Below are 24,342 nucleotides of genomic sequence, written 5' to 3'. Positions count from 1 at the left end.
AGCGCAGACGGACTGGAATTCATCTTTAAGGAAAAAAAAATCCAAAGTGGCATTGGATTTTCGCATTTGACCGCTGTGAGCACTGACCAGTTTTGTTGTCTCGCGAAAGCGGCCAAACTGGTCGGGAGCGATGACAGACAGATCAACGTTATAATGTATACAACATATACATGGATAAACTGAATGAACCAAAAAACTACAAAATATTTAAGGGAACTGGGAATTTGTCATAAACAGTTTAGGCTTTCTGTCAGATGACTGTTGGCCTTCATCACCATTTTCTTCATGTTTTTCTTGGCTCTATTCTGTGAGAGAGCTGGGTAAGAGCGCGCTGGTTGTCGATCACGTGTAAGTTTCTGTGGAATAATTTTTAAAATAAATGTAGCATTAACCCGATGTGGCTTTTATCTAGCTCTCAGAAATATGTTACATTGTTGCACGTGTAGTTGTTGACCTACTGTATTGATTAGTTGAGAAGTTTGGAGAACTAACGAAACAGTTGCACGTAATATTGGCCAAGAAGATTGTTAAACATATCGAGGGTTTGTCATCATATTTATCATACCTCACAAAAATGGTGATTTCTTGAGCCATTTTCACTTGAGATGGAGGTTCAGCCTCTGATAAGACAAGAGCAAGAAAAGATTTTGATTGAACTTCCCGTTAAATAGGGCATTAATGATAAAAATCATAAAAATACAGTAAGCTCGAACATAACGCCGTCATGTCGGTTAGATCTAAATAGGAACGTCCAGGAAAATAATCATAAAATTGAATCCAAGAGGGCGACGGTAAGAATCTTCTATTCAAGGCGTAAGATTTAAAGCTAATCTACTTACTGAAAGGTTCCCTGCGACAGTACTGGATGAGTCGAATTGTGGAGGAGATCATTCGCTGAAAATCAAAAACTCCATTAGTATTACTTTTATGGGTTGCAGCATATACCATGAAGATATAAGTGCTTTTTTATTTGTAGTTAGGCACTAACGGATTTCAAAAAGAACAGTAAACAACAGTTAAATGATAAAATGTGAACGATATCGCAAATAGCGAAGCGCGCGAGCTCTAAAAATAGAATGCAAATGAATATAACCGCCACGAGGCTCAGAAAACATCAGCGTGTTCGAAAGAAAAGAAGGAATCTAGGCGAAGTTTTCGTTTACTAAAAGTCTTTTAGGAATACCGGCTGCTTTCGAAAGTCTTTTCCATTTGGAAAATCGTCCGCCATTTAGGTTTGTTTGTCCGAGTCTTGTCTGAGTTATGACGTCACTCGCGCGCTTCGCTATTCGGATCATTGATCCGCACCCGTTTCAAATGTTTTCAGACAAGTGAAAATGAGCTAGTCAGGTCACTGGTTAAGAAACATTAAATGAAAGAAATAAACTTACCATTTTCTCAAAATTCACCAGATTATCAAATTGTGTTTTGTTTCCTATATCTGTAAATGTCATGTCTATATATGAAAAAAAAAAGAAAATAGTCATATCTTCTAGCTGAGAAAAAAAATCCATCCAATTTAAAATCGTGTCCAGCCTACAAAGAAGAAAATAATAAAGATTCTTCAGTTAAATTCAACGAACATAACACATATGACACAGCAAGCACCGCCAAAAGAATCAAACAACTGCACGACAAAAAGGCGCGGAAGGTGCGTCCAATAGACCATATTCGTATCTCGTTTGGCTGGACTGCTTGCATGGGGCTCATGCGGGGGAATATCATTACAACTTCATGTCATTTGCATTTGAAAATCTCCCGCATTGCCTCCATTGCAGCTGCTCCAGTCCGATCCGAGAATCGAATAAGGCCTATTCAGGTCACTGAAAGGCTTGGGATGATAAGGCCAAAATAGCTTTTGCTTATAGTTTGTCTCCACATGTTCTTGGCTCAGGGGAGCCGAAACAAGAGAAGACGCCTTAAGAAAAACCGAGAATACGCTTTACTATATGTGTGATCTATTTGTGAGAAATCGCTATAACAACATTTATATATCTCTAGCTGTGAACAGGTCGTCTAAGATGAACATACCTTTCATCAGTAGTGGCATAAATGGTAAGATGGGAGGTTTCATTTTTCCTGCAAAAAAAGGTAAAACGATTAATCGTCAAAGCTTCCAGTCTCATAATAGCAAGGAAAACGTTGTTCAATTGACAGTGAACTCACCAGCTAAAAGTCGATAAACGCGATGGTTTCTGGATGGCTCCTAAAAATAAAGTGTAGTTTGCGTATTAACATTATCCTTAAACACGCCCTTTCTTAAAAAATCTTATGAATTTTTCAAAAAAAAAAAAAATAACAGGAGAGTTTAAATTTTTAGTCACGCGCGGATACATACGCATGTACAGCTGTCGTCTCTTTGATTGGCTGAAAGCTTGTTTCCCAAAACCAACAGCATGTCAAAAGAAAGCAAAAAGATTTCTTACCAAGGTAGTTTCAAACTCCTCATAGATTTTCCTGAACTTGCCTGGTAATTTCTAAACAGAAAAAAATAGTTTTCATACAACTAAAACAACAACAGCAACGAGCAATAACGAGGGATTGGAAAGGAAGATAATGAGCGCTTTTGAGCTTTTTGTTCTGTCCTTCCTCAGTCTCTCCACCCTCCCCTCTGTCTCGAAGCGCCTATAGCTATCGGACACAAAACGAGAGATAGCGAATTTCATTTCTCGTTAACGTTCTTTACTTATTTTGACCACTTGATCGTCCCATGGATCTGACCAGTAGATAGTGTTTTCTGCGGCTTATTTTGTGTTATTTGCGGTTGCCTTTTTAGATTTGGTGAATGTGTGCTTAGTCCACGTGAGGGAGTTGAGAGTGAAGTTGGATCGTGCTCTGCCCCTCCTCCAAGCACTCACCTCCCATGTTTGTGATAAGCGGCTCACTACAACACTATTGAGTCCCATAACAATAGCAAAGAACGAATACCAGTTATGGTATTCCTTACAGCTGTAACATAAACAGAAAACTACAATCAGTAAAAAATCCTGCCACGACAGAGCTACACATATTATGTACTTCTGGTCAAGTGTAATAAAGTCATGTTCTATGATATATGTATATTAGATGGCTATTTAATATCAGGGGCTTGAACTGTAGATGAGCTGAGAGCTCAATAACAATTTGTTTTGCAATAGAAAGGCGAAGCATAAAAATTTCCAACCACTAACATTCCAAAAGAAAACCGTGTGCATTTTTTTTATTACAGAACTCTTTTTCTCTACAGCTTTCCAAAAACATATAAATAATAAAAAAACAGTGAACACGAACGACCCAGCATGCAATGAATTTCCTGTCTGAAAAACGATCTATCAAGCCAAAAGATACTTACTGCGCGGCAATTTTGATGAACTTTTTCAACAAATAAACTCTTTTGTTAAGTTGCTGTGTAAGTAGAATCTGTGTTTCGACCCACAACTGCACCTGAAAAACGAAGGCAGCTGAAAATAACTATCTATTATTCAAAAATTGAACAAAAAGAGTAACCTGAGTAACTAAACGCTTTCTTCTCCCACTCAAAACTTTCTCTTCTCAACAGTTGTCTTAAATTCGACCTGAAAAATTCCAAACTGATGACGTAGCTGTACAAAGATCCGTGTAGTGTCTCTGATTGGTCGTTTTATGGATTTGAATTCTCGCGCGCAAGGATCCACCAATCAGAGACGGATCTCTGACGTGCTGCGTCATAAGTATTGAATATTTTAGTTTACGAAAATCTGCCAAACGGACTGAAAACTTCCTTAATAGTTGACCAAGTAGGCTGGTATACGTAACGAGTACGACTTTCGATGCGAGACTTTCCAGAAAACGGTGCGTGTGTAATTTTGGTGGGAAAAGGGGTGTAAAATGCGAAAATGCTGAAAAATTGGAAAATTATTTCGAAGCTAAAACAAGTTGTAGCAAAAGGTGAGAATGCTCATACCTTCACGATAACGCAATTAATAGCATAGCTTTTCCCTCAGGCAACTCAACTACGTCCATTTGCGTTGCTCACTAGAGACACAACACGAATCTCTGTAGACTTACGTCTTCAGTATGGGATTTTTCATGTCGAATTTCGGACGTCTCTCGAACAAGAGAGGAATTTTGCGCGTGAAGAGGGAACGTCGAGGATAATTTTTGATTGACTGTCGTCTGAGCGCTATCATTGGTCGAAAAGAGGTCACATGACATGTTCAAGCCAATCAAAATACATTTGCTATTGCTTTAATCTATAGTAGAACAGAGCCGAAGCAATAGTAAAATCGCTACTCGCTGGCAGCAAATAAATACCTCGTGTAAAGTACCACTGAAGTGTCTCACCTCATTGAACCGTTTGAGTAGCAAATCAAGGTTCGCTGTTATCTGGTTGAAGTTCTCTTTCCCAAAAATGTTAAAAATAAATTCGTGCTGCAAAAAATATATCATAGAAGAGATTTAGCATGAAATAAAGTCTGGTCAAACATTTCCCTGCGCCAAATTTATCAGCGTTTTGTCAGGCCTTGCCCCTACAAGATGCCGGAAAGCTTTAATACTCCTGAAACTACATCGCAAAACAATACGAAACGTCAGATACTTACAATATTTACGGCATTAAAGAGCTCGTAGTCATACTGTGAAATGTAATACGCGAGCTCTTTGGAACTTGCTGACTCCAGGAATGTGAGATTACTGCTTGTTGGTCCTTCTTGATCAGGAGTGGGGGTCTGGGACAGAAATGGAACATAAAAGTTTATTTTGAGCATTAAAAAAAAAACCGAGAACATAAAAACGCGGGGAAGGTTATTTAAAAGTTAAAAATTTCTTTAACTTTTTTCTCCCATTATAAAGCTAAAATATCCCCTCAGCTTACAGAGACGACAACGTTTCAACAGATATGCTTGTGATACAGTTTGTGTTGTTTTACAAACAGCCAGACATGCAGCTTATGAGCATAAATTCTTACCGCTTCCAGAGTAATAAAATTGTGTTAACTTTCAGCTGCTTTTCTTGGCCCCTCAGCCAATCAAAGAGTCGCACGTGTAATGTATCTGCACGTGGCTCCTTTGACATCCCCGCCTCTCGGACTAACTTGAATTTCGATTGGCCGAGGAATGGGAAACCATCAAAAAGATATAGTAGCAACTGTAAAGTCGTCTTTGATTGGCTTAAATGTCTTACCAATGAGTCCAAGTGTTCTCGTGGCGCGATGAAGAGTCTTCCGTTAACACTTAATCCTGTCGTGACACAAATTTCGTGTGGCTTGAATGGGACGCGCTCTGAGAAAACGAACATAAAATCAAAACGTACTTTTGATTTTTTCTTCTAAAATGGCGTGAATGTTACATACCGTACAAAGTGTTTTCATAGTACAACAGAATCATCTACTAAATGCTATGAGGGTTGGCCCAATGACCAAAAACGAGCTTATTTACATACTGACAAGTTTGTGTTTAGAGGTAGAAGCTTGTGGGGCAAACGTGAAGCTAAGCAGCTAGCTATAAATTCTGAAGTTCGGGACAACCTGTAACAAATCTAGTTTAAGGCAGGAAACAGAGCTGGCACCCGGGATCTCCAGCAGAGATTACAAGACAAGGTCTCTTCTTAGCTACCCAGCTTCTTAGCATAATTTTATGTACTTTGTTATTACAAACCTCCCGAAGATTTAACCTCACACAGAACGCAGTCATCGCCCAACAGTACACGTTCTTCCGCGGTATTAACAATGGTCTGAGCTGTAGCGTTATATGGTAATGCTACTGTGGTATATGTGTGATCAGCACAGAACACACGGAAAATATCTGAAATAAGAATACAGTGAAATGATTAGCAACCAGTGGAAGCCACAGGCTACCCAAGTGTATGTGGTGTATGTGTGATCAGCACAAAACACACGGAAAATATCTGAAACAAGAATACAGTAAAATGATTAGCAACCAGTGAAAACTAGACTACGAGCAGTCCCTATTTTTTCGCAGAGTGCGCGGTCATTTATTTTTTCGGCGAATGCTCGACGGACTCTGCGAAAAAATAGGGACTGCTCGTAGTCTAGTGAAAACCCCAAAACGCCCAAGTGTACATTGTGAAGGTGGCGGTGTAAATGCAGTAGGCTAGTAAACGTTGTTTGTTTTCGTTGATTACGAGATCTAAACTTCAAATTGGCGGAGAAACAGCTTGTTATTGGCAAAATAACTACCACATAAGCAGTTTCTCACTGCTGCCGGTTTACAAGAGGAGCCTGAAGAGGTAAAATGGGAACTGAGATTTGGGCAAATTTTCACTGGGGAAAAAGGATTTGGGTCACTGGGACTGAAAATCGCAAACAAAAACACAATGGAACGTTAACTTGGATTTGGAAAAGTTTGGGAAAACAATGAGGTGGGAAATGGGATTTAGGCAAAAAAAGGATCCTCTTACGAGGCAACTGAATGACCATTATAATAGGAAAATTTCGTTTTATCTAAAAAACAGTACTAGATATTTCTACCGCTAATTAACTACTCGTTTTCTAAACTATATACCGCCAAAAATAAATTCTGGAAGGCTGCCAATAATATCTTGGGAACTAGGGTGATGAATGCACTTACTTTGGTCGGTTCCTCGGATTGATTTATACTCCGTTAGGCCCTGTGTAATATCGGCGAGCCCCATGCGCCGATGTTGAGAACGGCCCTGTGTAATTAGAATATTTTTTGGTTTGTTTTAGTGTAACGGTCTTTACTTCAATTGCGCTAAGTTAACGTAAGCAAGAGGGCAAAGCTGGTTTGTCGACATTTTAGTCCCCAGAGCAAATTCCGTCCCCGCTCCGGGGTCCAGCGCACTAACGACAAGGCCACCGCGCCTTCCACCATTTGTAGAATAAGTCATTGGCCCACTGCTCCTGTCAACAGTTAAAATGATTATTGAGTTACCTTTGGAGCAGTCAAAGAACCATCTGTAACTACATCATCGGGAAATCTGAGGAGCAGCAAACGAAAAGTCAGTTTTATAAACTCACCGATCATTTGAATGTGAATGCAACGAAGCCTCTGTGAGTAGCGAGATTTTAGTTGACTTTGATAAATATCATTGTAAAATTCATTAATAATGCATGAGGGTGCAAACCAATCCCAGCACAGTATTCAGATCACATGTACACAACTGTAAACCCCAATACAAATCAGACAAAAGAATTAACTTTTGATACAAACTCCTGTTCAGCTAATTAGTATTCATTAACTTTTGATACAGATCTCTACTGATTCGCATAACAATACTTTACATTCAATTTGTTGTTTTCATTTCACAAGTAGAATAAAATATTCGCGTCCGATCTGTATGGCCGTTTACAATGGCTCGCCTAGCGGCTCGCCATTGTAAACGCCCATACAGATCTCCCGCTCATATTTTATCTACTACTAAACGGATTACAAAAACATAAAGACATGAAAAGTAGATAGCTAGGTTTGTAATTAAACCGTGATCCTTTTTAAAGTCCAAACTGAACTCTAGCCTCGCCTCTGCTGAAAGGCCTGGTAATGAAGCAGACAACTGTAAAACAAACTATATATAAACCCCATCCTTGTCCCCAGAGCCCACGATATTTCTGGAACGGAAGCGGTTTAAAGCCTCTCTTCTTTCAAAGCTAGGCACGCGTATTGTAGCGTTACCGGCCCTTGGACTGTGGGAGTACCTTTCATGAAGCTTGAGTATTGCTGTCCTAAGTAGAAAAAACTCATTAAGTAGCTCATCCTGTTCCAACGATCTCATCAGTTTCTGTAAGGAAACAAAAATACCCCGATTCAAAATGTTTCCCATGTTGGCAATGATTCCAGATTTATCTAGTCTGTTGTGACAAGAATGCTGAGTAGCTTGTTTCATGCCATGATTACTAACTGAAGAAAAATCTTTCCCACTCTATTTTTCCAAGCTTATACCATACCAATATTTATTTTCACTGGTATTTTTTTTAAGTTGTTTTAAGTTATTTTGCACTTAGCACTGTTATTTTATTTTCTGTAAGGTTGCTTTGTCGCAATATTTGTATCCTCACCTCAACAAACATGCAAATACTTTTTTCTTCCAAAAATAGATTTCCCGCCAAATAACACCAGCGAAGCGCCATTTGGACGACTCTGAAAAACAACAACTATTCATAAGACGAAATTGTTTGCCGAGTCTTCTAACCCTACAACAGCCTGCGTGGCCGGCGTTCAAAGGGGAAGGAGAAGGGGAGTTTGAGCGCGAAGCGCGAGGTGCGAGGAAAGAGCGAATTAACTCCCCTTCTCCTTCCCCTTTGAACGCCGGCCACGCAGGCTAGCTCTACAAGGGGGCAAGTTAAAGCAAATCCTGTGCTGTGATGAGGTTATCTTGCCCGCTGTGTCCCAAAAGAAAATGATGTTATTTATGAAACTATGTTCTATGAAAGCATAGACCATCGCAACGACTTTAAAAAAAAACAAATCAAGAAAACTTTAAAAAATCTGGAGTCATAAATTTGTTCAGTATCTTTAGGGCAGCCTGTCATGGTTCGCCGTAAAGTTTCAATGTTATTGCAGAAAAAGCAAATCGACTACATTTTCAAGTAGCATAGTCTACATTCTTATAGACTACAGAAATCGAGGCATTAAGGGAAATACTTGGCCGCTGTGAAATAATTTGACTATCGAATCGAATGCTTTTATGGCGTAACTTCTATAGTCTATTGAAAAATGTGGCCGATTTATTAAATTTACCAACACTGAATTTAGGTTAAGCATGAGGCCATTTCCAAGTTAATTCTTTCCAAAAAAAAAAAATCATGCCCTTTTTAAGTTAATTCTTGCCTCGAATTCAAAACGAGGCTCGATGCCAGTAAAAGACCTGTCATACGAGAAAGAGCAGGTTCATTTCCCTGGAAATAAAATAGGCCAATTCCGATCGATATATAAAATTCTAACTTGGCTCCGAGGCTTGGGGGAATAAAACCAAAAAAAATTGATTTATTCATCAAACTCGACGTGATATCTTTTGTTTTATTCTCCCGAGCCGATTGGGGCCAGGCTAGAATTTTAATATATCGGAATTGGCCTATTGAGTTGCATATAAAGGATGTTTAATGTGATCTAAAACAGAGGGAAAAGTGAACCCAGGAATGGTCCATTACTCCATGTCACCTTTTCTTGATAACCACTTTGTGTTCAGTGGTAATATTTCTGTTCTCGTCTTGGCCAATGATCAAAGAGTTTGTTCTGTCATAAGTAAGCCAATGCTAAGGAGAATAACGTTTTTCATCTAGGTTTTTTCCCATACACCATACTTCCTTGAAACAAACAGGCTCAAAATATGAATTCCCCTTACTAATTGGCAGCTACGTATACTCGCTTGACAATGAGCTGATACTGTGCGGAGAAACTACAAGTCGATCACAGTTGGGAATAAAAGTGTTTTTCAGTTATCTCAAGAAATTATCCCACTCCATTGTCTTTTCTCAGACGTGCGTTTTTTCCTTTAAGTTCGTCGAGAATGAGCGGGCAAAATAAAAAAAAAAACAGAAGCGCGAGAGCAAGATATAAACAAAGTGATCGGGCGCGAATGGAAGGGTTGCTCATTTGTGTTACGCTAAAATTCAATAAGGAAGTGGTCGTAATATTAACGAGGTGTACATAACGCGGTGTTTGGTAATATCTGTACATCCCAAAATAATTGCCCTTCTGGCAGAGGAGGGAGGCCTTGCCGGGAAGGACTCCCGGCACCCCCAGGGGAACTCCCATATAAAAAGGACAAGGGTGCTGGTCCTCTCGGTTCGGGAGGGTAAATTGCGAAAATATTTGTAGCTGTCGAAGCCTCGTTTAGATTTGCACGTGAAGAAATGAAAAACGCCGTCATATGTACTGTGTTGGCTATCTGACTGATAAGACAGAAAAATCTTGAGCCACACCCAGATTGGTCTCCTATAGGGGTTTAATTCAATTTTCGGACGAGCAACCCTGTCGCTCATATGGGAGTCCTTCAATGGTAATTTATCGTGACATTGCGAGTATATAAAAAGGATATTTGGAGAGCAGCTCGCGGCATAACGAGTCTGTAGTCATGAATATTGGAAAGGCAACCAGGAAGTCGTTTAAGAATTGATCTGAAAAAAAAAAAAAACACGTCAGCGTAAAAGAACAACTCAAAACAACAGTAAAAAAATTTGATAAAATATAATAAGCAATTCAGAAAAAATATAGATATTGTCTTTACCGTCGAAGTTATTTGTGTTATCCACTCTCGTTTCTAAAAGATATTCCACCATTTTTTCTGGAGTGCCAGCCATAACAGAGTATCTGAAACAACTGTCATTTCATTGTCATTTGTTAGCTACAGTTTATATGAAGACAATTTTAATTTTTTTAAGCCTCGTTCATATTCTTATCGTGCATACTGCTCTAAAGTCAAGCCCGTTCGTGGCTTCTGTAGAAAACTCGCTGGCCAAATGGTTAGCGCGTAGATCTCCGGTTCGAACGTTCCGGGTTCGAGTCCGGCTAACTGAGGACATCTTGTTGTGTTCTTGGGCAAGATGATACTTAACTTTCGCAGTGCTCACTCCACCCAGAAAAAGAGCAAAAAAGTGCTGCAGTATATAGTGGCTACAGAAACTGAGATAAGGCTCCGACCTTATGAGCCACTTGGCTCCACAGCAGGCATTTGTTTTACCTCTGCATGGAATGCTAGTCCGTAGCAAGTTATCTACTCCCCTTCCAGCATTTTCCAACGACTTCTCCATGCACTAACCAGGAGGCCAGCATAAATCGGGTATAAATTGAACTATCCTATGGCTTCGCAGTTTGTACATAATCATAGGGGGAAACCGAGATTATGGGTTAAAATCCGTTTCAATTGAATTATACAATGGGATTTTGAGGGCAACTTAAATAACACTCACTTCTGCGTTTGAGACGCTCGGAGTCCTTCGTTTGCAAATATGGAAGCAATGTTCATCTTTTCTAAGACAAGAACGTCTTGACCATGTTCTTTAAGACGAACTGTGTTCGTGTCAACGTCCTAAGAAAAGAGCGTGAATTAAATTAATAAAGCTTGCGTGCAAGCAAGCAGAATAGCAAGCAGAATTGAATGGATCAATTTAAGTTTATTTGATCATGCATCTGGTCACTTATAAATTGGTCAGTCGGTCTTTTTGTCGATTATTCCCGTCCGTCGGACAGTCAGTCGTTTCTCGGTCGGTGGCCGTTCGTTCGTTCGTTCGTTCATTCATTCATACTTTGTTTTGGTCGGTCGGTCGGTCGGTCGGTCGGTTGGTCGATTGTTTGTTCGACTCGCTTCGCGACGCATATCGGTTCCCATCGTTCGCCGATTCTCCTAAGAGAGGGCGACTTGGTGCAAGTCTAGGTCGTTCGGGTAGTTCAGTAGTCGGTTGTTCGACGTTCGTTTGATCGGTTGGTGGTTTGTTCGTTCGTTCGGTCGTTCGTTCGGTTGGTCAGTTGGGGACAATCAGTCATTACTCCAAGCAATTTTTCCTACCCTGAGGATTCTGTTAAAATCTTCCTTTCCTATCCGCAAGAAATGACAATTGTCCTGAGAAGTTTCTATTGTGGCCGTCCTGTAGAAAACATTTTCAACTGCTCAACTACTTCTGTCATGACTTTAGGATGACAATATTTGAAGAAGTTATTATCGTGCGGCCAGTTATGTACTCTCGGATTGGATGACATCAACAAGGTAAGCCTTTTACTAATAGCTGGTAATAGTTAAAACCTAAACCTATCATCAATTCAAGATTTCGTACTTTTCTTGCAAGTTCCGTTCAGCTATGGGATAGGTTATATCAGTAAGGCTACAATCTTTTTCAAAAAGACTTGACACGGTGGCATCTATTTGCGTGACATGGGAGTGCGCGTGACATTTATTTCCTTCCACCCTCCTCTCCCCCGCACAATGTTGAACTTTGAAGGAATGTTCACTGAAACTTTTTTACGCAACATTGGGATGGGGAGGGGTGGAAAAGGAAGAAGGATCTGTTATATTAGTCTGGACTATACTAGTTATACAACACTTTCTCGTGGTATACTATGGAATATCCCACGAGTCACTTGTATTTTCCCTCCTCGGTATACACACGAGCCTTTAGGCGAGTGTGTATACCAAGAACAATACAAGTGACAAGTGGAGATATTCCATAGTATACCACGAGAAAGTGTTGTATAACTATTTTATACCATGCCATATCAAAAATTCACGCTTACTAAATTTCGTCGAGAATACAGTCGCAGCGCACTATGGGAAGGTTGGGTTGAATACCGTCGAATATACAACGGCTTTCCTGTATTCTGATTGGCTGTATTTTCTATGGCATGGTATAAAAAGGGTTACGAAATAGAGGGTATCCAATTTTGAAGGAGTTTTTGGAGGGGGGGGGGGGAGATGAAAAATATTGAAAAAAATTGTTTGCAGGGCCTGGAAAGACAAAATAAATTGTTTGCAAACACGATATGTATAACAAAAATAGTAAGAATTTCGAAAAAAAAAAAAAAAAAAAAAGTTTGCAGAGGAAAATTTGTCATCACCCCCCCCCCCTCCAAGAAAATAATGGTCCGTCCCTAAGGAGAGTAGATAATAAGATATATACAAGATATATACGAGATAAACGACCTAAAATAAGATAATGGCTTCTGATAATGAATGTACGTTAAACTCTTACCTTAGAGCGTTATTGACAAGAGCAAGTTTTCCAAAGTCATCTCCCTCGTTCAGCTGGCATACCACGCCCTTACGATTGATAAAAATACAGGCAAATATGGTGAGCGCAGTGGAAAATTATCCAAAAAGATATTGCGAGCAATGAGGATTTATAGCACACTCTTTTTAAAAATTGTCCCTTTCAAAAGTGCTTTTGTATCGTCCTTCTAACTACGCACTCCATTTCCGCATAAAAAAGAACTAAAATTTGTTGCATGAAATTGTCTCCACTGTTATTTTCGTGTTAGATACAAATCCTTCATATGAATGATCTCTAATATCTTTCACACATTCAAATGCTTATATCGTAAGAAAAAACAAGCGCGCTCCTTGAGCTCCCACAATAGAATAAGGGCCGCGGGCATTAAATTAAAACGTTACCTTTCCATGAACCACTACATTCACAGAGCCCTTTAGGATAATGAACCATGACATGCCTTCTTCCCCTTCGTTAAACACTGCAAGAAAAAAGGGAAAAAGAAAGGAAATGAAAGAGAAGAGGAGGGAAGAGAGAGAACAAAACAGAACAGAGAAGAGAAAAGAAGTGAAGAGGAGAAACAAGAGAAGAGAAAAGAGAAGAGAAGAGAAGAGAAGAGAAGAGAAGAGAAGAGAAGAGAAGAGAAGAGAAGAGAAGAGAAGAGAAGAGAAGAGAGAAGAGATGAGAAGAGAAGAGAAGAGAAGAGAAGACAAGAGAAGAGAAGAGAAGAGAAGAGAAAGAAGAGAAAAGAAGAGAAGAGAAGAGAAGAGAAGAGAAGAGAGAAGAGAGAAGAGATGAGATGAGATGAGAAGAGAAGAGAAGAGAAGAGAAGAGAAGAGAAGAGAAGAGAAGAGAAGAGAAGAGAAGAGAAAGAAGAGAAGAGAAGACAAGAGAAGAGAAGAGAAGAGAAGAGAAGAGAAGAGAAGAGAAGAGAAGAGACAAGAGAAAAGAGATGAGAAGAGAAGAGAAGAGAAGAGAAGAGAAGAGAAGACAAGAGAAGAGAAGACAAGAGAAAGAAGAGAAGAGAAGAGAAGAGAAGAGAAGAGAAGAGAGAAGAGAGAAGAGATGAGATGAGAAGAGAAGAGAAGAGAAGAGAAAAGAGATGAGAAGAGAAGAGAAGAGAGAAGAGATGAGATGAGAAGAGAAGAGAAGAGAAGAGAAAAGAGATGAGAAGAGAAGAGAAGAGAAGAGAGAAGAGATGAGATGAGAAGAGAAGAGAAGAGAAGAGAAAAGAGATGAGAAGAGAAGAGAGGAGAGAGAAGAGATGAGATGAGAAGAGAAGAGAAGAGAAGAGATGAGAAGAGAAGAGAAGAGAAGAGAAGAGAGAAGAGATGAGAAGAGAAGAGAAGAGAAGAGAAGAGAAGAGAAAAGAAGAGAAGAGAAGAGAAGAGAAGAGAAGAGAGAAGAGATGAGAAGAGAAGAGAAGAGAAGAGAAGAGAAGAGAAGAGAGAAGAGATGAGAAGAGAAGAGAAGAGAAGAGAGAAGAGATGAGAAGAGAAGAAAAGAGAAGAGAAGAGAAGAGAAGAGAAGAGAAGAGAAGAGAAGAGAAGAGAAGAGAAGAGAAGAGAAGAGAAAAGAAGTCAAGATAAGAAAAATCGAAGAGAAGAAATGAGGGGAAAAAAGAGAAAGGAAGGTAAGGGAAGAAAATAATTTATTTGTTTGTTTTTTACGTCAGCAGAAACAAGGTTCTAGTGTGGACAGAGAAAATGAGGACTTTCAAACTGTACTAACGACACAATTAACCGATACTGAACAGTGTCAGTATTTTTTAAAAATCAAAGAGATCTGCTGCAGCCCTTTTGCACGCGTGTAATGTCTGACGACAGCTCGTCTTCACAGAGATGCGTCTTGGGAGATGTCTATGAAAAAGGCTTAAGTCACTGGCTACCTGCCTCCACAGTCAAAGTATATCATTTCTTTCAGGATACTTACTCACAGTTCCTTTTCTGTCATGGGATTCTAAGACAAAAGCAGAAGCTAGTTCTTTTTTAACCTGAAGACAAAGAAAAAAAGTTATCATAATTTAACTTGCCAGTAAATTTTTTCTTCCCGTTCCCACCCTTCTAGTGCTATAGACATTGTGAAAGGAAGGCAACAGCTGACTCTTACAGAATGCTGTTCATCTCCCTAGTAGGGTGATATACTACTTATTTTTGTCACTGTATTTAGAAAATGATTTGCTTAGTAAGATAAAATTTTTAGACATCAACTGGCAAAACCAAGCTCTTGGTATGTGTCTACTTCCTACGTAAGTTGGTTACGGATAGAGCCGCATCGGAAACATGTTTTGCCGTTTACAAAGTATTTTGCGGTTTCTTAACACACTATCTTGCCTATTATGAAAATTAAATACACTCACTAATGAGCTGGTGTTATCAGGAATGCTCACCATAGTCGAAAGATGCTGAAAAGCCTTTATGTGCACAAGTTCATCATAAATTAACGACAAATCATCCTGAGTTCTCTCATTGGAACTGAAATGCAAAGATAACAACAATCTTAGCCCGGGTGGTTGGACACTTGTCACGTGATGCGATATCATTCTACTAAAATCGGTAGATATCGCAGAATATTATTTAAAAAAAGACATATCCAATTACGATCCTATAGTTTGGCAAATTTAGCAAGGACAGATTTTTTTTAGACGGCTTAATAGAAGAATACATGCTTTTCATTTGCTGGCCACGTGCAGTGAAAGAAACTTGAATGAACTGAGTTCAAGGAACGTTACATTCGCGCGACTAAGCGTTGTAGACAGAAACATAGCCAAATTTTTGCCATAGCTAGTTTCTTTTGCGGAATAACCGAGGAAATAAAAATCTACACTGAGAAATCAATGCAGCGATCAGAATAAAAACGCTCTTAACTTTAAAGGCCAGGCCAAACGAAGACAAAAGTGGACGCAAATTTTCAGGACTCAAGTGCACTTGCGTTGAATTGCGATCACTTTGGTCAAGATCAAATTTGCACGCAAGTCAAGGCAAGTTTTTTCATAGCCTGCGTAGCTGGCGGGAGTCGAGTGCGAGTGCTTGCTTCGAGCGGGCGAAACGAAGCCGCGATCCGCGAGCGGCGCAGCTCGACTCCTCCCCAATTCCCTCGCGGCTCCGCGGTTCCCTCTCTTTGCCGTTCGCCGGCCCGTCTAAAAGCAAGCACTCGCACTCGAATCCCGCCAGCTACGCAGGCAAGTTTTTTCACGGTTTGGCCAATGGCCACCCAAAGCAAGTCAACGCAAGTCTTGCTATTTACTTTGAGTATATTGACGCAAGTTCAACCTGCGACTTCTTGCGTCCACTTACGTTACCGTTTGGCCAGGCTTTACAACAGAATATTTTTTTCGTAATTACCGTGTTTCGCCCCCGGCGTTTATTTGACTTCTGCAGTTTATTCGAGCCTGGAGTTTAGCTTGGTTTCATACATTATTTTTGACAGACTTACTCTATTTCCATTACAACTACAGCTTTTTATCCCTCAAATGAATTGTTGAGGGGTTTTAATTTCAACTCTTCCTTTGAAACCCGGCATTTATTCCAGATCCGGCGTTTACTTAAGAAATAATACGGTTTTTAGAGAATTATCCCTTTTTTCGGACAGCACAATAAGCTCCTTGCTTTGTTAGTCGATAAAGTATTCACCCTCTTGTTGTACTTTATAGCTTAGCTGTAAACTCACGGTTTTCGCAGCGCCATTCTGAGCTGAGCATCGGGCCCAGACCTACTGAGCATGATCAATACATCAACAAGGTCCTCTTCACTGTATGTCTCGTCCCCAGGCTTCTGACCTTTATTCGCATCGACTGCAAACTGATAAAGGGTGTCTGTGTCTTTGAATTCGCATTCATGGTCCACTGTGAATGAAACAGAAAAATACCTAAATCTAATAAATTAAGAAAACAATCAGGAAGGACCTTTGTTCCCTCAAAAACGCGAGCTAACTGCCGTTTAACGTTTGTACACGGAAGTGAACGTATTAAATTTCTCGTTCCAGTTTTTGAAGAATTTATTAAGAATTGATTGGGAAAGTTGAAATTGGCTAATTCTGATGGCTTCATTCAATGATTAGAGGAAAGATCAATGATTTAACTGAAGGCTGTTTGTCATAGGTGGTGTTTCAACAGAGGTAGCTGAGGGAATGAGATGGAATTGTGAGAAAATAATGGTTCAACCTGCGACGTAGCGCAGCTCCATCTTAATTACTTAAATATACAACATCTTTCACAGAATGGTCATTACTGTCAATATGACAATATGTCCAAAATACAGAAAAATAAGCAGCAATCATAGATAAGGTTCTAGAAATTGAAAACCAAACATCATGAATTTGAGCGCCTAAGTTGCCCTCCCCTCCCTCCCCACGGATAGGGGTCGCAACTGATGCGCGGGGTGGGGGGGGGGGGGGTACGAGAGCCGGCTTGCCTTCTCTTTGAAACTGTAGCTGATTCTTGCCGTCAGAACAAAACATAACGGAAACAAATAAAAAGGAATGTCGTTTTCATTTAAGAAGCCGTTAGTGTAAGCGTTAGATGACGACCCTGAAATATCGGCTACAGAGCGGCACACCTTACCCCTCCTCCGAGAAAATGTTTTTCGCACTTAGGTACCAGTTCTTACCGTGAATGATTACACCCGCTTCCAGGAGCGCCTGTAGCATAGCATTAGCGTGAAAACGGCCATGAACTATTGGACTGACCTTTGTCAGCCAATCTACTGCTTCTGATCCAATAAAGCTCCTACTCATTAAAACATTATCATGCTTTCGATCACGCATGAGTCTTGGGGATTGATGAAGAAGCATTTTGTTGCGTAGGACCAGGCCGGCCTCCATCAAGGCTTCAGTGGGATACTGTAGGGGAAACAAGATTCTTGTTACGGATAGAGAAAAACAACAACAACAACAGCAGCAGCACGACAACAGCAATGACAGCAACCGGCAATGCAAAAGATCTTATGCATGTTTACGTAAGACTGGCTAGTGGTCGCTAGTTTCACCACCAAGCCTCGCATTTGAAGTGCAAACAAATAAATTTTATCATGAAAAAATTCCCAAAGCAGCATGTGCAGATGAAAATAATAACCACATGAAAACTGCATGAAGGTGCACGTGGCAGAGGGTCGAGAATAATTCGCGCAAACCAGGCTTGATGGTGAATTTTGAGCATGTGACGTTATCATACTAGAGGCAGCAGTTACAGAGGCCTATAACAAAAACAACAACAGTTACAACAAATTCTATAACACATACGACACAACAACAACAACAGAAACGAAGACTGTCATATACTTCGTATATGATGGCATGGTCGTCAACTTACGGCAATCATAGCAAAGAAGTGTTTTTCGTCTGAACTGTTATCATCAGGAGGCTTGCCATTCTTTTCTAAAGTAAAATTAAAACACGATTTAATTCTGAAAATAGTCTATTAAAGATAGTTAAGTATTATCACTCTTGAGCGATTTTCACTTGAGGAACGAAAGTATTACGCTTAGTAAAAGAAGACAAAATCAAAAGTTGAAAGAAGTAAAACCGAAAACAATCGTGACTTTGTTGCACACGTTTTCCCGCGCTTCGCACTGGCTACATGTAGTTGCTCTTTGTGTGATACGCAGTGGCCTAAAGGGTACCAGAATCATCGTGTTGTCAAGAAATAAAATACAAAACGCGCAACAAACATAACACATGGACTATGCATGGTTTGGTTAAGTTTAGTTTATTTTCTTTCTTCTTTTTTCTTTAACCCATGCGTAGTCCACTCGGTGTTATGTTTGTTGCCGCTGTTTGTATTGTATTTCTTGTCACGAAATGGCCAAGGAAGAAGATGTTTTCGTCGAGTTTTGTTCTTGGGCAGGACACTTTACTCTCACAGTGCCTCACTCCGTCCAGGAGTATAGACGTGTACTAGCGAATTGTCAAGACTAGGTTTCTTGCGACGGACTAACAACTTATCCAGACAAGGATAAGGAGGGAGATTTGAAACTGAAAGGGAATTTTTGATACTAGGCAGGACTACGTCCCGGGAAATTTATTCTTGCAAGGCAAAGCGATGCTTAAAACCTTACCTTGTGTTCCAAGGAAGGAAGACGTCGGACTGGCTATAATATCCTCTAGATATCGCTTGTTACGCTGGAAAAAGAAAGTTTGCCATAATAGTTAGTCTTTTTTCTTCATGCCGGTTGTGTAAGGCTTAAAGACTTCTACCTACCTCCCAAATGGTACGGAAATATTTCTTCTCCACTAACAGCAACTCACAAAATTCGCTGGTAATAACTGTGGCGTGCCTTAAGGAGAAAAAGAAATAAAATCAGTGAAAAAACTTGTTAAGTTAAAACTGGACTATAAAAATAGCAGTTTTTTATAAAAACTCCACAGTGCTCATATAGTTTTCACGTAGTTAAAGAGATTGGGTATATGATCTTTGAGGATCATTCAGTCAGGCTTTTTATTTCGTTCCCAGGCTCTGTGTTGAGTCCGCACCAAAATTGATTTATTCAATTAAAGGCTTCCTTAAACGAGAAAACACTGTAGCGGAAACAATTTTCCCAAAATTCTTTTCTTGAACGCATATGGAAGAAAAAACTTTGCCGCAAAGGTTTGTGTATCTGACAAAATTTAGATTTTTTTGGGAAACAAAATTGGCCGTTTTTATACTAGAGACGAGTTACCCGTCTAGACGAGCTTCGGCAAAAATTTGTTGCTCGTCAGGTAACGCGTCTCTAGTATAAAGACGGGCACAAGACGAGTTACCCGTCTAGACGAGCTACTTTTCGAAATTCGTCTTGAAAGACGGACAACGAAAGGAAGCTCGTCTAGACGGGTAACGCGTCTTGTGCCCGTCTTTATACTAGAGACGCATAACCAGACGAGCAACAAAATTTTTGCCGAACTGGCTCGTCTAGACTGGTAACCCGTCTCTAGTATAAAAACGGCCATTTCAGAGCTTTATGTCGATGCTATCAACTCAATCATTTTATTTGCGATCCATTCTACTTTGTCGGTGGGGAGGTAGATGGGTATTTTTAGTGTCAATGATAGGCGCATGACACCCTGAACACGTGATTTTATACCTTGGTGAATCGTCTAGGACTGACTCGCCGAATACCTTTCCAGGTCCCAGACTGCAAATGGTTTCAGCATCCTAGCAAAAAATCAAAAACTGTGAATCACTTCGGTAAAAAACATCGCCAAACAGTAAAAAACATACGTTAGTCCGGCCTGTGCATATTTAGTTCTGGTCCTGCTGGTTGCTGATTCACGCGCGAGACGTAGAAACACTGCTGCGGCGCGCAAATTACAATAAACCACAATTCTAGACAGCAATCGCTACCTATCTCTCTAACCAGGTGTTTTTGTGAATCCATACCTCAGATTTTCCTGTTTTGGAGACTTTAACATCAAGCGTCCCAGTTAGCACTGCATACCAGTAGCAACCAATATCACCCTGACGAAACACTGGGAAAGAAAAATAAAGATGGAAAAATACATAAAACGACTGACCAAGGAGTGTTTTTCAGGATAGTCTAGGCCTGTTACTGGGCCAGGCTTCTTTCGTTTGACTGTAATTACTTAGTCTAAATACTGAAACGCATTACTTTTTTTTGTCTTACTAAGAGCGTCTCAGTTCATTTGACTGTCATTGTCATTTCACTCGGTTGCTTTGCCCCCTTTCTTTAGTCAGATTAAAAAACTCGTTCCGTGTGCTCTTACAAAACAAGCAAACATGATTCTTTAACAAACAATCAGAGCCAATGCCAGTCATAACCTTGGCTTTTCAATAAGCGCGCCGTCCTGCGCTTTGTACCGGTTGTACGTTTTCCCGCGTTTGGTATACGTACGGGTTTCTTGTTCTCTGCGCTTGGCAGCGGTTGCATTTTTCCCGCACTTGGCACTTGTTGCACGTTTTCCCGCGCTTGGCACTAGTTGGATGGTTTTCCGCGCTTGGCACTAGTTGCATGTTTTCCCGCGCTTGGCACTAGTTGCATGTTTTCCCCCGCTTGGCACACTTGTTACGTGTTTTCCCGCGCTTGGCACAGATTTCACGTAATAAACGAATGGCTTTGTTTACGCTTAACGACAGCCATAAGTAAAAAGCCGCTATAAACGTTATTAAGTTGTTGCGACAGTTTAGGGTTCAGTGCTAAGTTCTTGCAATTTGTATTTTTTAGATAACGAATTGTTAAATTATGGTAGCTAGACTTACATGTTATTCCCTCCTCCAAGTCCTGATAACATGCATAATAACAGATCTGCAGAAGAACTGTGCAGTGAAATTGCTCCAGTGCCTTCAGGTCCTGTGAGGAAATAGGCAAAGTGTCAAAAGTGACCGTCATACCGTCACACAACTCTGTGATGACAACCGCAAGAATTTAGCTCGTGTCTCTATCCAACGAACATCTTTCTTACTTTCTACTAAGTATTCATTTCATTTTTTAAACATAAACTTCTGATAATTTTTTCACACATTCTCGCTCATCAAAACTCATTCTGGCAGTCTGCGTGAAATTGTTACATGGCCTAGCTCCCATAACTCTACTGTAGTTTAGTGGCTATCCAGTGCGGGCTATAGGTGCCGAATGTCATTTGTTCGACTCCTGTTGGGAGAACTCAGAATTTCTTAATTAAAGTTATTGTTTATTAGAGTTGTTTCGTTTATTTTCTGCTTAGATTGGTTGTTGTTTGGTTTAGAAAGCTCAGTAAAATTCTGAGCAAACAGATTGGAGCAATTGACTTTTCGGTCAGTCAATCAGTCTGTTGTCAAATAAGATGTTAGTCATGACCGAATTAAGCGTAAGGCGAAAATATGTTGAAAGAAGCCCTCAATCGGGCAAAGATCTGAAAGATCAAATCATACTCCTCATACCTTCAGTCTGGAATAAATAATATCCAGATCTTCTCCTGTTCTGTCTGTAGGTCTAGAAGAAAACACACGAGGTGATACTGATACTTATTTTTATTGTTTCTTATTTTTGCGGTCACTTAATTTCCCGAAAATGGAACGGGCATATTTCGCGGGACCAAGAGAGGACGAGGGGACTTAATTTTCGCGATTTCGCCAAATATTACGTAGTTAACAAAAAAAATACAATAGAAAACGTTTGAAATAAATTTTCGCGGGTCTTTAATTTCGCGAGTTTTTGAAAGTCGCGGAAATTGCGAAAATTATGTCCCGCGAAAATAAGTAAGAATAAGGTAGGTGATTGCATGTGTAACATGAATCTGGACAACAAGTTAATTAATTAACAAGTTAAAAATCATTTATCGAGTAAATATGTCTATCTTATGGGAGGCAAAGCTGCCTAGTCAGTGTGCTGGACCCCAAGTGCTGGAGTCATTGTGTTGTGATCTTAGGAATGGCATTTTTACACTGCGGTTCTTCTCTCCACCTGTAGGCGAAGGCTTAGAGATAACTCTGTGTGGAGCTAGCGTCCCGTCCCGGGTAAAGTCGAAAAACGCCTATTCGTTTCAAGGTCCTGAAACCGGAAGAAAGCACTGGCCTGCTGGGTCACTAGGCTTAAACACAGACTTTTTTCTTTTTAACGGTAGCTAAGGGACGGACCATTATTTTTTTGGAGGGGGAGGGGGGATGAAAAATATTGAAAAAAATTGTTTGCAGGGCCTGGAAAGACAAAATAAATTGTTTGCAAACACGATATGTATAACAAAAAATAGTAAGAATTTCGAAAAAAAAAATGTTTGCAGAGGTGCATAAACTAAAAAAAAAAGTTTGCAGAGGAAAATTTGTCATCCCCCCCCCCCCTTCCAAGAAAATAATGGTCCGTCCCTAAGTCATAGCTTGGGTTTGGGCGGCCTGTGGTTTAAACAGTAATATTTTTTATTCGACTTCAATTTGCACCTTTTCCTTTTATTTTGTGATTTACTTTGCCAGCAATATAAATTGATTGTTTTTTTTGAGAGATTTACTGTGAATCCTGAGTAATTTCACAGACGGTGAGTGTTTTCTATGTCTCTTCATTGTGATAACAAGTTAAACAAGAGATATTTAGCGTACAACGAACCTGTCATGTAATTTGCACAAATTAGCCACGGCCTATTGTTGTTAGTTTCCATACCTTTGTAACTCGGTTAGTCCCAGGCGTTAGTACAATGAAAAAAGTCGGTCAAACTCTACTCGATCACAGCGTTCCTTCACAGAGGTATTATAAATTATGCTTTTTTTCTCGCAACACGTTGAATAAGCCAGTTAAAACACAACACAAGTAACTATCAAAGTAAGCTCAACATTTATCATTTTGGCACATAGCCACTTATTGTTTTCTCGACAAACAACGAATTTCAATTGTCGTTTACAAGATCAATAATGTGACACTACAGTACTGGCTCAGTAGCCCTTCTGGTGCCAAACCGATATATTGAAGTGTTGCCTTGTGTTTCTTACAATATTTTTAAAACTAAAAATTGTCTTTTGGTTGTAATTCCTTTGCACAAAAGTTTAATCTGTCATTTAGAACAAACAAACAAAAATGCAATATACCTTAAACCGCCGCCTGAATCAATTGCTTAAATGGACCATGACAGTTCGTTCAAGAGACACAAAATAAAATTAAATATTCAAGTAAAATTTTGATGATAAATCCCTTTTTGACCTAAGCATGAAGGGTCCATGAATACTCTCGGTTGAAATAGACCTTAGCCTTCTTGCTGAGACCACAAAGATGCAATCACTAAACCTACTACTCTTCATACGAAATTTAAAGTCATTCGACAATTTGGAAGAAATTCAGTCGGTCATTATCGAGTTGGATTAACCGGCATGCGTGAATAACATGCGTTTTTTCGTGTTATAACGATCATAGCAAACTTCAATGGAAGACGCGAACGATTTATCAGACAACATTTCCTTAATTGTCACAAATTGAATTTCGCACATTTCTTTGCATGACTCCGTTTTGTAACAGCTTTCTGTCTGGACTGATCATGAATTCTTTCGAACTACAACAATTAGTTTAACTTTGGCAACTCAGTATTGCATCGGTTTAACAAGAGAAAATTTGCACTATCCACGGCACGATCCACAGCAACGATACTTATGGCTAATGGCCCGTCAAGGAAATGTTGTTATTGCTATGCAGAAGAATTAGCGAAATAGAATATATTAGAACTTTTTACCTACCTCTTTTCAAGGCAAGAAATCCATTCGGCGACCATAGCCAACGCAATGAGAAAACACGCACTCTCTTTCGCTCGGGTCGTTTTTGCAATAATTGTTGCTTTCAATTCATGATATGCAAAAATATCAAACTTTTCCGCTATTAAAGTACCAAAGCGAAATAGACAAAGTGTGAATTTAAAGGCCGCGTATTTGGAAGATTGACCAATCAAATGGATAGATATTGACAGGGTCACAAAGATCATAAGATACGCCGAGCAAGGCAGAATCCTTACAAAAGAACACAATATATGGCGGACAGTTTTGAATTCTAACCTTCATAAATACTGGAATTTTTTGTATCCTTGTTACAGCAACTTTATTTTATAAACCTTTCATCAGACATCAAATTGTTGTTAATTATTTTAACATTAGTTGGTCACGCTAGCTTTTGACTAATCAAGCGTGAAAAGCCCTCATTTGTGTAGCGGAACACGCAGAATAAGCACGCGAACGACAGAAATCAACAAAGAAGAAAAGATGATAGGAACCTGCTCTTTTTCCTTCATCGTTCAAGCGTTTATTTCGCACAGCCATTTCACGGCAATCCCGGGCG

The 24,342-nt window shown here is 39.8% G+C and overlaps 1 protein-coding gene across 2 annotated transcripts; it reads right to left on the bottom strand.

Moving 5' to 3' along the window:
• Window positions 1-167: 167 nt before the first annotated feature.
• LOC144659624 (rap guanine nucleotide exchange factor 4-like) lies at window positions 168-23,948 on the bottom strand. 2 transcript variants are annotated; one of them, XM_078520095.1, is made up of 36 exons: window positions 23,751-23,948; window positions 21,480-21,531; window positions 20,820-20,910; window positions 19,983-20,071; window positions 19,687-19,757; window positions 18,825-18,900; window positions 18,682-18,745; window positions 17,937-18,001; window positions 17,236-17,467; window positions 16,298-16,472; window positions 14,988-15,102; window positions 14,561-14,621; window positions 13,033-13,109; window positions 12,614-12,681; window positions 11,437-11,515; window positions 10,841-10,959; window positions 10,159-10,250; window positions 9,970-10,048; window positions 9,090-9,173; window positions 7,988-8,069; window positions 7,628-7,710; window positions 6,867-6,912; window positions 6,543-6,627; window positions 5,610-5,756; window positions 5,137-5,234; window positions 4,557-4,682; window positions 4,300-4,386; window positions 3,329-3,420; window positions 2,856-2,946; window positions 2,424-2,474; window positions 2,164-2,203; window positions 2,029-2,076; window positions 1,389-1,453; window positions 840-894; window positions 566-620; window positions 168-356 (listed from the first exon to the last, which is right to left on the bottom strand). In XM_078520095.1, the coding sequence occupies exons 1-36, from the start codon at window positions 23,783-23,785 to the stop codon at window positions 284-286; spliced, it is 3,048 nt and encodes a 1,015-aa protein (XP_078376221.1). In that variant the 5' UTR covers window positions 23,786-23,948; the 3' UTR covers window positions 168-283. The 2 variants fall into 2 exon arrangements, with proteins under 2 accessions (XP_078376221.1, XP_078376222.1); XM_078520096.1 differs by having other exon boundaries at window positions 15,018-15,102.
• Window positions 23,949-24,342: the final 394 nt, after the last annotated feature.

This window comes from Oculina patagonica, chromosome 7, assembly GCF_052425735.1.
Source record: "Oculina patagonica isolate OP01 chromosome 7, crgOcupat, whole genome shotgun sequence".
NCBI classification, from domain to species: domain Eukaryota; kingdom Metazoa; phylum Cnidaria; class Anthozoa; order Scleractinia; family Oculinidae; genus Oculina; species Oculina patagonica.
The sequence above is the reverse complement of the archived record's forward strand: the minus strand, read 5'-3'. Positions and strand labels throughout refer to the sequence as shown.

Excerpts from the sequence above, each read along its gene's own strand:
- LOC144659624 (XM_078520095.1), bottom strand. The coding sequence starts at position 23,785 with ATGGTCGCCGAATGGATTTCTTGCCTTGAAAAGAG. Across the intron at positions 20,911-21,479 it reads TTATTTATTCCAGACTGAAG|GACCTGAAGGCACTGGAGCA; the intron begins GTATGAGGAGTA and ends ATTTCCTCACAG. Across the intron at positions 6,913-7,627 it reads ATACTCAAGCTTCATGAAAG|ATTTCCCGATGATGTAGTTA; the intron begins GTACTCCCACAG and ends GCTGCTCCTCAG.